This window comes from Sus scrofa, chromosome 9 (assembly GCF_054392235.1).
Source record: "Sus scrofa isolate SSC_HxYL_T2T_F1_AM1 chromosome 9, Sscrofa_HxYL_maternal_Yorkshire_Landrace_v2.0, whole genome shotgun sequence".
Lineage (NCBI taxonomy): Eukaryota > Metazoa > Chordata > Mammalia > Artiodactyla > Suidae > Sus > Sus scrofa.
This window is the reverse complement of record NC_139391.1, coordinates 97,578,245-97,594,110: the sequence shown is the minus strand read 5'-3', so window position 1 is coordinate 97,594,110 and position 15,866 is coordinate 97,578,245. Positions and strand designations below refer to the sequence as shown.

Below are 15,866 nucleotides of genomic sequence, written 5' to 3'. Positions count from 1 at the left end.
TTTTCCTTCTGGTGGATTCATTCCATCAGCTTTAAAAAGTGCTCAAGTCACTTCCATGAAAAGTAACAACACAAAAGGGATAATATACCATCATTCTTCTAATCAACATTCTCCTATGTAACCGAGTCGGGCCTGTGGGGCTCCTGAGCACAAAGCCTTTGGGTCCCCCATTTCTTGTTTTTAAGAAATAAGCTTCAGCCTCCATGACCTTCCCTGAGTTCCAAAGGGTAGGTTCAAACAGTTGCTAATTAGGGAAGGGAGTGGATGCTGAGCCAAGTGAGGAGCAGTCAAGAAACAATAGTGCAGACTTGGGGCAGGGCCCTAGTTCCCCCTCGAGTGATACACATAACAATATCTTTGGGAAAAAAAAAAAAAAAAGCAATATCTTTCACCTCTTCTGTAGACCTAAAACCCTCAACAATTGAAAGATGTTAACTACTTGTAGAAGCATTCTTCATTCAAGAAAGAGGGAGGACCACCAGAACCAGTCCCAGGGCCACTAAACAGCAGTGCAGAATGCAAGCTTGCTCCTACCCTGATTCTTATCTCCAGCCCTATTTTCCAATCCCAAATATAAGATCATCTCTATTCTCTCCCAAGAGGGGCTCAGTCTTTAAGGCATTAGCCATCTATGGTCTCCTTTGCTTGGCAAAGCAATAAAAGCTGTTTTTTTCTCCTTCACCCAAAACTCTGTCTCCTCATTTCTATTCGGCACCTGTGGCCCCTTTCACAATAACTTTTTAATAAAGTTGTGTGTTTCTCACTTCCCACTCTTTCAGTCTCTCCTATTTGGCTTCCACTTTCACTGCTCTATGGAAACAGTGCTTACTGATCTGCAGGAGCATTATATATAAAGGAAATTAGCTTTTTGTACATGATGTGAATTTCAACTATGTTTTCTCAGTCTGTCATTTTTCCTTTGCGTTTATGGTGAAACTTGCTTCATGGATTAAAAAAAAAAAAAATTGTCTCTTCAATTTTATCTATTTTTTCTGTATGGCTGCTAGGTTTGGGCAAGTCTTATTTGAGGTTAGAACAAAGGATGGCTTGGTAATTTGTCTGGCTTAGAACATTTTAGACTTGAGGATATTTTATATGTTACAGTTGTAATTTTGTCTTTTTTAATGGGGAGAACAAGGAGGTTGGAAAAGTGGAGGTTATTCAAAGTATGATCTGCCCATTCGGTTCTACAGGATTCTTGTTGATTAAGGTAGGCATCTACTGTTTTCATTATTTTTATTGTGTTTTTTCATTTCTGAATAATCTTTGTGCAAATGCTTGGGTAAATAAAATAAATCACTGCAGTAGTTGCCAAAATAAGTTCAAAAACTAGTGTGAAAATTCATTTGGCTCTACAGTAGTACTGTATTTTGTACTGGATATATTTATCTCCAGATTAATCACCTGAGGAAAGACTGAGACCTAGGACATATAGCTCAGAATAATTAAGAAAAAGCTTTATCAAATAATGCCCCCATGTGGCAGTTTAATGACACGTTGTACATGCAAAAACTGGTTTAAGGAGAAATCTTGCTTAGTAAGTACCAATGTCAACTGAATCCCATAAAAGTAGCATTTGAAAAATAATTACCTAATTATCTAAGACGGATTTTTACTAACTCTTCTGTCATGAATTTGTAGTACAAATACCATGAAAATGTACTTGAATGGCTAGAAAGCCAGTTTTGAAAATAAGAACACCTCGCTTTTCTCCATTTGATGTGATCACTCTGTTTTGTTTTCTTGTGTTTTAGACCTATGTGTTCATTCCCTCCTTTAAGACAAACCATCATGGTTTTTTGTTTGTTTGTTTTGTTTTGTCTTTTAAGGGCCGTACCCGTGGCATGTGGAGGTTCTCAGGCTAGGGACTGAATCAGAGCTGTAACCACTGGCCTACACCACAGCCACAGCAATGTCAGATCTGAGCCGTGTTTGCGAACTACACAAGAGCTCATGGCAACGCCAGATCCTTAACCCACTAAGCGAGGCTAGAGATTGAACCTGCCTCCTCATGGGTGCTAGTCAGATTTGTTTCTGCTGAGCCATGATGGGAATTCCTGCATGGAATTTTCTTGACATTTGATGGCTGTCCACTCTTCCCCTATGTAGTTTTGTTTTGTTGTATTTTTGTCTTTTTAGGGCCACACCTGTGGCATACAAAAGCTCTCAGGCTAGGGGTCATTTGCAAGCTGCAGCTGCGGGCCTATGCTATGGCCACAGCAATGCAGGATCCGAGCCATGTATGCAAACTACACCACAGCTCACATCACATTGGATCCTTAATCCTCTGAGCAAGGCCAGGGATCGAACCCACATCCTCATGGGTACTAGTTGAGTTTGTAACCTGCTAGGCCACAATAGGAATTCGTCCCATGCAATTTTAATGTGGGGTTTTGTTTTTTGTTTTTTGTTTTGTTTTTTGTCTTTTTGTCTTTTCTAGGGCTGCACCTGTGGCATATGGAGGTTCCCAGGCTGGAGGTCTAATCAGAGCTGTAGCCACCGGCCTATGCCAGAGTCACAGCAATGTGGGATCCAAGTTGTGTCTTCGACCTACACCACAGCTCAGGGCAACGCTAGATCCTTAACCCACTGAGCAAGGCCAGGGGTGGAACCTGAAACCTCATGGTTCCTAGTCGGATTTGTTAACCACTGAGCCAGGAGGGGCACTCCTAATGTGTGTTTAAATGCCAACAATTTCACTTTGAGTAGTGTAAACCTCCTTATGAGCCTCTGTGTCACCATAGAGCAGACAAGAAATGTTTGGTAATAAATGGACTGTACTGGAAAACCCTCCTGCTTTTATTTATGTGAAAGATAATGTTTAAAGTCTGTCTAAACTGTTTTCTTATAATTTTAATATGCGAATATTTATTGTAGTAAGTTAGTTAAGACAACTTTTTTTTACATGTATTTATATTTTACTGTGATTAGATTAAGAGGATTAAAAGGTTCAGTTTTGCCCTGATTTTTTTTTTTGTCTTTTTTTTTTTAAGGTCACATCCACAGCACATGGATGTTCCCAAGCTAGGGGTCAAATCAGAGTTGTAGTTGCTGGGTTACACCACAGCCACAGCAACACGGGGTCCCCACTGCATCTGTGACCTACTGTACCACAGGTCATGTCAACACCGGATCCTTAACCCACTGAGCAAGACCAGGGATCAAACCCATATCCTCATGAATACTAGTCTGGTTTGTTACCACTGAGCCACGATGAGAAGTCTTTATCTTTTTATTTAAAAAATTTGTTCTGATGATTTTATTTTATTTTATTAATTTAATTATTTTTGGCTGCACCAGAGGCATGTGGAAGTTCCTAGGCCAAGGATTGCTCTGAGGATTTTAAATAGAGATTTAGAATTTTTTACAACCTCAGAAATTAGTAATGTATAGTTTTAATATAGAAAACTCTGAGTTTTAAAAGTGTTCAACAGGGAGTTCCCGGTGTGCTCAGTGGTAATTAACCTGACTAGCCTCCATGAAGACTGGTTAGAGCCCTTGGCCGGCTCAGTGGGTTAAGGATTTGGTGTTGCCATGAGCTGTAGGTTGCAGACACAGCTAGGATCTGGCTTTGCTGTGGTGTAGGCCAGCACCTGCAGTTCCAATTCCACCCCTAGCCTGGGAACTTTCATATATCCTGGGTGAAATCCTCAAAAAATAAATAAAAGCATTCAACACAGAGTAACAGTACCTCCTGCAGTACTTTGTGTAACATACAAAGAGATATCTATACTATATATATCTGTTCTACAATGTTCTTTTCTTGTGTGTGTGTGTGTGTCTTTTTGTCTTTTAGAGCCGAAGCCGCGGCATATGGACTTTCCCAGGCTAGTGGTTGAATCAGAGCTGTAGCCGCCTGCCTAAGCCACAGCCACGCCGGATCTCAGCTGCGTTTGCGACCTACACTGCAGCTCAGAGCAACGCCAGATCCTTAATGCACTGAGCAAGGCCAGGGATGGAACCTGCGTCCTCATGGGTGGTAGTCGGGTTTGTTAACCACTGAGCCATGATGGGAACTCCTGTTCTACAGCATTCTTCTTTGACAGAAACTCAAAAACAAGAATGGAAGTTTAATGGATCTTGGAGCTACCAAAACTGTAAAATTCGAGTCAAATAATGCCAAATGTGACTTCAAGTTAAATTAAATGAACATTTATTCAGAACCTGTTCTATGCACAGCACCAAATTCACCACTTAGGGATAGCTGTCAATAAGGAATTCACTCTAAAAATCTGGGCATATTGATGCACAAAGTGGTGAATGACCAACCTAGATGAGCGCCAGAGAACGGGAGACTAAAGCCAGGACCTCCCTACTGCTAAGGGTGGAGGAATGGAGAAGCTCTGTAAAGTGGGCACTATGTTCCAAACACGCACCACAGGGGCAGCACTCCCGGCCTCTGGCAGGGAGCATCCCGGCCCAGCCAAGGCCAAACTGTGCTTAAGAGTCATGGCATTCACCCCAATTCCAAGTAACTGTCCAGCAGGGGAGAAGGGCACAAAGAGCAGAGCGTACACTCCCTCCGCGCTTATTCTTATGTGGGCGGCCAGTCCCTGCTGAAGCCCGTGCTGGGGGTTAGAGGAGGAGAGACGTGGTGTGGAGGGTCAAAAACCCCACCACCAGACGCCCCAAGAGGAATATTCTGCGGCCAATTTCCTTCCTTGGGTTATTTGTAGGTGTCTGTTAGGCCAGGGGAGGGCGTTAGAACAAAAAGAACCCCGCTCCCTTCCAGGATGTCAGGCCCTGGGTCAACTGCGGGAACTGGCACTGCAGTTTGCCCGCGTTGTATCTTCGGATGCCCCTGGACTTGGGAGCCGGCCTCCAAGGAACGTGATCAGCCTTTAGAGCTAGAGAGCCCAACCGTCAGTCAGGCTTCGGGAAAGGGTCGCAACACGCTTGAGGCACTCCTGAGCCTCGCATCCCACAATCCCCCTGCAGCACGCGTTTGGCGAGCTCAAGCCAGGCGTCTTGACAGCAACGCACACTCCAGAGCCAGGCCCTAGCACTTTGCTTTAAAGCTCCTTGCGGGCGGCCCCGCCCCTGGCTCACTGCGATTGGTTTCGGCTGGGCGGTGTCGGCCCCTTAGGTGCTGGGAGGGCGGGGCTGCGCGCGCGAGCCCTAAGGCTTCCAGCCGAGGCTGCAGCTGGGGCGCTAGTGGCTGCCAGGTGCCGGTGGTTGGGCTTGCGGGGCCCGTGAGCGCACGCGCGCGCGCGGGCGCGCGCAAAACCGTCAAGGTCCCTGGGGAAATAAGGGAGCGGCGGACTCCAGCCCGAACGCGCGGCTGAGCAGCTGGCGGCGCGCGTGAGGGCGGGGGCGGTGCATGCGTGTGTGCGCGTGAGTCTGTATGTGTGTGTGTGTGGAGCTCTGGTGCGGAGCGCCAGCCGCCAATTCCCGGGGGCGGCTCCCCCGCCGTCTTCCTCATCCCCTCTCTGACCCTGCTCCTTCCCTACCACCCTCCCACGCCTTAACGGTCGCCCGCTGAGGGAGTCCCCGGGGAAGCAGGTGTGGGAGCCGGCAGATCCTACCAGACAAAAGGGGCGCGGGGGTCAGCCCGACATGGCCTCGCTGAGCCTGGGGGGGCTGGGTGGGAGCCGCGGCGCGGGTGGCAGCGGCAAGAAGAGCCTGAGCGCCCGCAACGCCGCGGTGGAGAGGAGGAACCTGATCACCGTGTGCAGGTACGACGCGGCCGCTGCTCGGGGAGAGGGGCGGGGGCGGCCGGCGCCCCGGGCTGAGGGCTGCGGGGAGCGCGAGCCGCTCTGGGTCCCGGAGACCACGGGCTGTATGGAGCTCCAGCCGCTGCGGCGCCCCGCGCGTCCGCGGCCCGAAGCGTCCTGAGACCGGCCGGGCTGGGCGCCGCTAAGGCCGCGGACTTTCTGTCAGTTTCTGTGCTGGGAGCTGCTGAGGGCAGGGCTGGGGCGGGGCTGGGGGAGGATGTGTTTTGAATGGGCTCTCGGGTGTGTGGGGAAGAGGAGGGCCGGGAAGAAGAGCTCTTTGATTCTGTGCGCCTGAAGCTGTCAGCCAGCTTTTAGTAAAGTGGTGGTTACTGTGATTGTTTACTGTGTTGCCTCAAAATCGGAGCGCCTTCTGTTTTGGCTTGCTTACATATGTGTTGTCATTTCGGGCCCCAAATGTCGAGTGCCAGCCAAGTGTGTATGTGTGCAGTGTCCTCTCCATTCTAAATTGCAGTGCTAGTGCTGTTTCTGCAGTTGCTGTCAAGAGTGGGAGTGTGGAGGATACCTAGTCAGTGATTTCAAGGTCTGCCTTTCCCTAAAGGTTTTCCGACTATAATGTAGTATTACATTATAGTAATAGTAACATTTCTAATGTTATTAGAAAATAAACATAAAATGAATAGTTACTTTCTATAAGCCTTACATTCCGAAATAACTGACGTTTAACAGTCTGACATTTTACGTTTTATTTCTGGGTGTTAAAAAATTTAAAGTCCTAAGCATCCCTTTCTTAGGAACTTCTTTGAACCATTAAGTTATAAAATTACTTTCTTCTATCAAACTCCATCAGCCACTCAAAATCCACTAAGAATAAGAGAATAATGAAACTTTTTCCTCATTTGCAATTTATAGCTCTATTTTTTTCTTGTGTTAAAATGTGTCTAGCATCTTAAGTGAAATAGATATTTATAGCAGGACCTGTATTCAATAACTTTGAGTGACTTTTTTTTTTTTTAACTTGTACTGTGACAGATATTTTCTCCTAGCAGGAACATCTGCCTCACTGTTAAGGCACTCGGAGTTAGGGAGAGTGGAATATTAATATGAAATCTATTTAATTTACCATTTGTGTTGTCTAGGATGCAACCTTTTGAGGAAGATAGGCTGTAGGAAGGCTTTTTACATCTAAGCAAATCTTTTCGATTTTTAGGGCCACAGCTGTGGCATATGGAGGTTCCCTGGCTGGGGGAAAAATCTAAGCTGCAGCTGCCAGCCTACACCACAGCCGCAGCAAGGTAGGATCAAAGCTTCATCTTCGACCTGCACCACAGCTCATGGAAACACCGGATCCTTAAGCCACTGAGCGAGGCCAGAGATTGAACCCATGTCTTCATTGATACTAGTCAGGTTCGTTAACCGCTGAGCCACAGTTGGAACTCCCGCAAATCTTTTTTATACATATATAATTAGGGTTAATAGAACAATAAGCAAGGATGATTTTTATAACTTTACATTTATTAAGAATTATTTTTAAAAAGTGGATGTTCTCTAGCAGACTTGAACATATACAGTGCTTATCCAGGTGATGTATTTCATAAAAGCTCCGAAAGTGTTAAATTTCACAGGGCAGTGATCTTCTCTGCTTTTTGCTCAGTTCTTTTTTCGTTAATTCTTACTTCGTGCTATAGCATCTGACACTCAGTAAGTATTTATTGAAGTGTTATTTTCAGTGGGGGGCACTATTCTTTTTTTTTATTATTATTAATTGGCCCTACCACGGGAAGCTCCTAGGGCAGGGATTGACTCTGAGCCACAGCTGTGAGCTATGATGCAGCTGCAGCAATCCGGATCCCTTTAATCCACTGAGTTGGGCTGGGGATTGAACCCAAGCTTGCACAGCTGCTGCTGTGGGCCTCTCAACCCATTGCTGTATATCCAGAACTCCCTACTCCTTTTGCACCTCCCTTTTTGGCATCTGAGGCAGTTCAGGAGATGAAAGGGACTTGTACTTCAATCTTATTTAAATTACATTTGAAGTTAGGCGTAAGAAATTTCAGTCACATCACACTGATTTGTATGGACAGTTGTATAGGCTAGCTGTACTTTTGTTACTTTTATTTGCTTAATTATTCTTTCCCAGTGTGAAATAAGTATAACTGCTGACTTTAGAGTTTACACATAAATTTAGTATTGTGACTAAAGTAATTTTAATTTTTGACTTAGATTTCAACTTCTGTATTTTTTTTTGTGGATAATATTACTAAGATTATCTTCATGTCTAAATAGTTTATGGTGCATATAAACTATTACCCGTGTCTGATAATGAGATCTATTAGACAGGCTTTGTCTAAAAGACTTTTTCTTTTTGGAAAAGGTCAACTTTAGGCCACGTGGATGTTTCAAATATCCCCACCTAAAACTTAGCAAAATAAACAGATCAGTGTTCATGCATTTCTGTCCCTTTTGTCTTCCAGAGTTACTAAAACCTGGGTATATCTCACTAATGTTTCTTAACGAGTTTATTTTTTAATTTTTATATAGCAGATCAAATGTGATTTGATATGTAAGTTGGAAAGAAGCTAGCTTATTGGAAATATAATCAAGTTCTAAGTTCCCTTTGTCATTAATTAATTGTATATCCTTTAACAAGCCATACAATCTTCCTTTTTTCCAGTTTGTAATCTTGGACTAGATCATTGGTAACCTTTAATAACAGCCCTAAAACTAAAATAGCCTTCAAGCAGAATGAGTTGGTATTTGGTTTTCATTATTATTATTATTATTATTATTATTGCCTATTTTGGGCAGCACCCAAGGCATATGGAAGTTCCCAGGCTAGGGGTCAAATCTGAGCTGTAGACCCTGGCCTACTCCACAGCCACAGCAATGCCAGATCCGAGCCGCATTTGGGACCTAGGCCCCAGCTCAAATGAACACCAAATCTAAACCCACTGAATGAGTCCAGGGATCCAACCTTGTCATCATGGATACTAGTTGGGTTCCTTACCACTGAACCACAACAGGAACTCTGTATTTGGTTTTAATTTCTCTAAATATGAGTAGGGTAGTGGTAGATATATGTTTAATGGTCTAGATGAAGCACGTGCATTTTTCTCTGTAAACAAAAACATTTTGAACTGTGAGTTCCCATATTGTGATTCTCTACTGATAATCTGAAAAAAAGGAACAGTATAGAAAGCCAAACTAAATTAAACAAATTCCCTCTACCCCCTATCATTCTAACATATCTATTAATAATTACACAGTAATGCTTTTCATTACCTCTTAAACAATTTAGGCATACTCTCAATAAGGTTTAATTTTAAAACCTGATTATATAACTACAGAATTCTTTAGGTTTAAAAATGCCTTATACAGGAACAATATTCTTATAATTGGACCTTTGGAAGTGAATTATTTGGTTATGTAGGATAGTCAGGAATTGAATTTTGATTCTTTGTTAATTATGTATATAATTGTTTTATCAGTTTTTTTTTTAAGCGAACATCTATATCTTGTAGACTAAAAACACTTGGATGATACTTATCTCAGAAAATACAAACTGTTTTGTCATTTTTCACAGAGAGAGTAGGTACTTTGAGGTCTCTAAATATTCCACACTCATCTCCAGAATACTCTTAGACTTTGGTTCTGTGTACAATTAATATTCTCCCTGCATATCCTCTACCATTTAGAAAAATTAAATTGTTAAAGTCCTTCAGGATTTTTTTTTTAACCTGCATTTTCTTAGAAAATCAGGCAGGTCTTAGTCATTTTTTCTATCATTTCAAAGTTTCATAGTTTACTGAAGAGCTTACATATTACTTTTTTTTTTTTTTTTTTTTTTCTTTTTTTTGTACTGTGGCATGTGGAGTTTCCCAGGCTAGGGGTGGAATCGGAGCTGTAGCTGCCAGCCTTCGCCACAGCCACAGCAACACCAGATCCGAGCCGCTTCTGGGACCTACACCACAGCTCAGGGCAACCCCAGATCCTTAACCCACCAAGCAAGGCCAGGGATCGAAACTGCATGCTCGTGGATACTAGTCATACTCGTTTCCGCTGAGCCACTACGGGAACTCCTTAATTTGACTTTAGTTGTGTTGACAAGGAGAATTAAAATATAACTCCTCTCTCTGTGGGTTAACATTAGTTTATGGAAAAATAAATTATTAAAATATATGTTTAAATCTATATATGCATAAACACTTAAAAATAACATTTGTTAACCTTTTAAACTAATGCTTTAAGAGAAACTCCCCACACAAGATCCTAAATTTCCTGTCATATGGATAGAAAGGAATAATGGGATATTTAAGGAGACCATATAATGAGCTAAGCACAGTGCAGACAAATGATGATTTTCAAAATTAAAGTACTTTTAATAACATTTACATAGTTGCTCTTAGTTTTTTATAGGTCAAGATATTAATTTATATCTTGAATATTGCTTCAAATAACAATAGCACCTCAGGTTTTCAGTTTACTTGGGAAATGAAGTGCTCTTATATTTCTTATAACTAATGTTTCAGTTAAACTTAAAATTCTCCTATCAGCTGCAGTGCTTTCTTTACTCAGTATTTATTGTGCAGTGCAATCTTCTGTGTAGCTGAAGCTTATAATGTAAGTGATCAAATTTAAACTGCAGTAGACAATAATATTTTAAACATTTTGGATAGTTTTTTTTTAAAAAAAGGACTATGCATTTCCCAAACTTAGTTTAAAAAGACTCTACATAGTATAGTTTAATTCTTACTGATGATTTTACTCTGGATCTGTATCTATGAATATGCTCTGCACAGTGGCCACCCTTGGAGACTGTTCATGTACCTAGAGCTGTTTGCTACATGGCCCCAGAAGATGGCAGTGTGTGGAGTTCTTGGTCTGCTTTTGCGTTTGCTGTCTCTTCCTATCAAGTTAGCTGTTATTTCTTACAGCTCTGCCTGTTTCTGTAAGCTCTTTTATTTGTGCTTCCCATCCTGATTTGCTCATTATAATTGATTGTGAACTAGGAAAAGAGATAGTTTTATGAGGTGTTAAAAAAATAAAAAAAGCCGGGAGTTCTCACTGTGGCACAGTATGTTAAGGATCTAGTATTGCCATGGCTGTGGCGTAGTAGGTGTTCACAGTGGCGGTAGGATGACTGTCTTTTCAGTTACTATTCAGAGGTAGGCTCCTCAGCACTCACAAAAGGTCATTGTGTCCAACCCTATCTAAACTGGGTTCATGTTCAACTGGCAGCAGAGAATAGCTGCTCCCTAAATATTTACTGGAGGGTATTATCTGAACTTCACTGCTGATTGATGAATATCAGAACTCAGTTGGGAAATATGACATTCAAGGGAGAATATGTAAAGTTTATCTACTATTGTATTCAGTCTTAAAGATTTATAAAATGTATCTCTGTGTCAGTCCAGATCATCCCAGAACAGCTGGATATGTGACTGCATTGCTTCACACTCTCCTATCCCCAGTTCTTTTCCCCTGTTGTGCATTCATAAGATTCTGTCAGCCTACATTGAGCCTACATCAAGGAGCAGTCACAGAGGATCTTCTTGATGATATTGTCAGGAACATTGTCTATTGTATCCAAAAGTATCTTCTTTTTATGAAGACTTTTATAAGAAATATCTCTTTTTAGTGCCAAGAATTGTACCTTTAGGCAGTTGATTTATTTATATCTGCTGGACACAAATGAGTGTATAACTGACGGCTTCTCTTTTTCTCTTACGGTTGTTAAAAATCTTAATGTTAAATCTACAGTCAACCTCTAAAACATGAGTAGAACATCATAGTACCGTATTTAGCCTTATTTCTAGCTACACTTTTGTTCCATTTTTATATAAATTTTTATTGACTTAGAATATGCATATAGAAAAATACAGCATAAATGTGTGGTCAATTTTTTTCTTTTGGCTGCACCCATAGGATATAGAAATTCCTGGGCCAGATATCAAAACTGCTGCAAAGCAGCAATCCGAGCTGCTGCAGTGACACCTCTGGATCCTTAACCCACTGCACCAGAAGGGAGCTCCTATAGTGGATTTTTTTGCACTGACAACACAAGGTTGTAGCCAGCGCCCAGGTTAAGAAAAAAAGTCTTACCCAAAGGAAATGAAATCATTATCTCAGAGAGGTATTTGCAGCCCCATGTGCATTGCAGCATTATTTGCAATCGTTAAGCCATGGAAACAATCTAAGTCTCCATCAGTTGATGAATAAGTAAAGAAAATATTGGAGTTCCCATCGTGGCGCAGTGGTTAACGAATCCGACTAGGAACCATGAGGTTGCGGGTTTGGTCCCTGCCCCTTGCTCAGTGGGTTAATGATCCGGCGTTGCCGTGAGCTGTGGTGTAGGTTGCAGACGTGGCTCGGATCCCGCGTTGCTGTGGCTCTGGCGTAGGCCAGTGGCTACAGCTCCGATTCAGCCCCTAGCCTGGGAACCTCCATATGCCGCAGGAGCGGCCCAAGAAATAGCAACAACAACAACAATAACAACAAAAAGACAAAAGACAAAAAAAAAAGAAAATATGTACATATGCAATGAAATATTATTCAGCCCTAAAAAAGGAAATTCTGCCATTTGCCACAGCATGGATGGACCTTGAGGACATGATTCAACATGAAAAAAGTCAGGTAGAAGAAGACAAATACTCTTTGATCTCATTTATATGTGGAATCTTAAAAATACCATATCCATAGACCCAGGAAACAGATGGGTGGTTGCCAGAGGAAAGGGGTGGGAAGTTAGCAAAAGGGTGAAGGAGGTCAAAAGGTATAGGCTTCCAGTTTTAAAATAAATAACTTCTGGGGTAATAATAATAATAATAGCAAACATTACCTAAATCCCCAGAAACCTCTTCCCTGTCCCCTTTCAGTTACTGCCCTTATATGGGTAACCATTCTCCTAGCTTTCGAAACTATGGTTTAGTTTTGCCTTTTTTTGAATTTGCAATGAATGAAATAATACAATATGTACTTTTTTCCATTTAACTTAATATGCTCAATGTTATGTTTGTGAGATTCACCTTTTTGTTGCACATAGCTGTAGTTTGTTCATTTTCATTGCTTTGTCTTTTTCCCTTATATAAGTATACCACAATTTATCCACTCTGCCTAATGGACATTGGAGTTGTTTTTACTTTTTGGCTATTATAACTGAATATTCATGAATATGTATTTTGGTAACTATAGGTACATATTTCTGTCAGATAAATACATAGGTGTGGAGTTCCTGGGTCATATGGCATGCATATGCTCAGCTTCAATGGATACAACAGTTTTCCAAAGGCATTGTATCAGTCTGCATACTAGTGAGCAGTGTATAGTTGGCTAGAACAATGTGGGGGGTAGGAAGGTTGACCTTCAATGTAGTCAGAAATCTGCATGTTTAACTACAATGGCCCCTCTGTATCTGCAGTTCTGCATCCTCAGATTCAACCAACCACTGATCGTGTAGTACTGTATTTAGTGAAAAAAATCTGCATATGTGTGGCCCTGCGCAGTTCAAACCTGTGTTGCTTAAGGGTCAACTGTGTAAGAATTCCATTTGCTCCATATCCTCACCAGCCTCTTGAAATTTTTCTGTCTTCACTTTGTCTCTTCTAATGTGTTTGATGGGGTGTCACATGGTGGATTGAGGTAATTTGTATTTTCCAGATGTCTATTGATGTTAAGCACCTTTCCATAAATCTGTTGGCCATTCGGAAGTGTTTTGTGAATTGCCAGTTCAAGTTGTTTATCATCAGGGATGTCAGACTCTTGGAAGAGTAGGTCTCTGTGCATTGTATACGGATGTTTGCTGGATACATATAATGCAAATATCTTTTCCCATTTGGTGACTTGATTTTCATTCTCTTTGTAGTGTTTTTTTTTTGTTTTTTTTTTTTGTTTTGTTTTGTTTTTGTCTTTTGTCTTTTTGTTGTTGTTGTTGCTATTTCTTGGGCCGCTCCCGCGGCATATGGAGGTTCCCAGGCTAGGGGTTGAATCGGAGCTGTAGCCACCGGCCTACGCCAGAGCCACAGCAACACGGGATCCGAGCCGCGTCTGCAACCTACACCACAGCTCACGGCAACGCCGGATCATTAACCCACTGAGCAAGGGGCAGGGACCGAACCCGCAACCTCATGGTTCCTAGTCGGATTCGTTAACCACTGCGCCACGACGGGAACTCCTGTAGTGTATTTTGATGAGTAGAAGTTCATCATGAAAAGTAGTTCATAAATGTCCTTCATGATTACTGCTCATTGTGATCTTCTTAGGAAATTTGACTTCTCCAAAATAATGAAAATATTCTTCTGTTTTCTTCTGAAAGCTTTATTGTTTTGCTTTTTTACATTTATACCAACAGTCCGTCTGTAGTTTATTTTTGTTTATGCTGTGAAATATAGGAGTCAAGATTAAGAATTTTCCTTAGGAAAGTCAGTTTGACCTGGTATCACTTCTTAAAAAGACCTTGCGTTTCCCACCATACTCAGGTGTCACATTTATGATAAGCCAGGTGACTAGGTCATTATGTATCTGCTTCTGCACTCTCTCTTCTGTTCCATTAATCTTTTTCTTTATCCTTGAGCTAATATCATACTTGGCTTTATTTAATAACTGTAACTCTATGTCTTGATGTTTTGTAGTGTAAATTCTCCAGTTTTATTGTTCAGGATTATCTTGGCTGTTCTTGGCCTTTGCAAAATAAATTTTAGAATCTGTTTGTCAGTCTGCTGGGATTTTATTAAGACTGCACTTAATTTATAAATCATTTTGGGGAAAACTCATCTTTACAAGACTTAAATGTAATCCATGAGTATATCTCTTCATGTGTTTAACTCTTCTGAAATTTTTGTCAAGATGTTTTACAGTTTTGAACATGTAGCTATTATACATGTCTTTTTAGATTTTTTCTCCCATGTTTTACGTTTCTATGTCATTAGAATAGATTATTAAAAAATTTTTAATTTTATTTATTTTCTGCTGACAAATAGACATAGAATTAGCCTTTAAAAATATTGGTCCTTGAATAGACATTTCTCCAAAGAAGATAAACAGATGGCCAACAAACACATGAAAAAATGCTCAACATCGCTGACTATAAGAGAAATGCAAATCAAAACTACCATGAGATACCACCTCACACCAGTCAGAATGGCCATCATTAAGAAGTCCACAAATAACAAGTGCTGGAGAGGGTGTGGAGAAAAGGGAACCCTCCTGCACTGTTGGTGGGAATGTAAACTGGTATAGCCACTATGGAGAACAGTTTGGAGATGCCTTAGAAATCTATGCATAGAACTTCCATATGACCCCGCAATCCCACTCTTGGGCATCTATCCAGACAAAACTCTACTTAAAAGAGACACGTGCACCCGCATGTTCATTGCAGCACTATTCACAATAGCCAGGACATGGAAACAACCCAAATGTCCATCGACAGATGATTGGATTCGGAAGATGTGGTATATATACACAATGGAATACTACTCATCCATAAAAAAGAATGACATAATGCCATTTGCAGCAACATGGATGGAGCTAGAGAATCTCATACTGAGTGAAATGAGCCAGAAAGACAAAGACAAATACCATATGATATCACTTATAACTGTAATCTAATATCCAGCACAAATGAACATCTCCTCAGAAAAGAAAACCATGGACTTGGAGAAAAGACTTGTGGCTGCCTGATGGGAGGGGGAGGGGGTGGGAGGGATCGGGAGCTTGGGCTTATCAGACATAACTTAGAATAGATTTACAGGGAGATCCTGCTGAATAGCATTGAGAACTTTGTCTAGATACTCATGTTGCAACAGAAGAAAGTGTGGGGGAAAAATATAATTGTAATGTATACATGTAAGGATAACCTGACCCCCTTGCTGTACAGTGGGAAAATTAAAAAAAAAATTAAAAAAATAAAAATAAAAATATTGGTCTTGTGGAGTTCTCATCTGGTGCTGTGGGTTAAGAATCTGGCATTGTCACTACAGTAGCTAGGGTTGTTGCTGTGGTGTGGGTTCAATCCCTGGCCCAGGAACTTCCACATATTGGGGGTGCTGCCCCAAAAAAATAATAAAATAAAATATTGGTCTTGTAATCTAGCAATTTTACCATGTTTACCTACCTGATAGATATTCTGCCTTTTTTTTTCAAGCATTCTGAGTACATTGCCATATCTTCTGCCTGTTTTATTTCTTCCCTTTTCAAACT

General features: G+C 41.4%; 1 protein-coding gene across 16 annotated transcripts in view; it reads left to right on the top strand.

Annotated features, from left to right (window-relative positions):
* Positions 1-15,866, top strand: part of RUNDC3B (RUN domain containing 3B) — a 294,945-nt gene that overhangs the window by 136,315 nt on the left and 142,764 nt on the right. For 6 of the 16 annotated variants that reach the window (XR_014815986.1, XM_084977268.1, XM_003357481.5 and 3 more), the window contains exon 1: positions 5,351-5,675. The exons of 9 other annotated variants lie outside the window; for them this stretch is intronic. Coding sequence is in view for 4 of the 7 variants with exons in the window: in XM_003357481.5 (XP_003357529.1) it covers positions 5,557-5,675 (119 nt within the window). In the remaining 3 variants the exon portion in view is untranslated. Of the gene's footprint in view, positions 1-5,350; positions 5,676-15,866 lie in introns of those variants that run through there. One more of the 16 variants, XM_084977271.1, reaches the window with a different exon arrangement.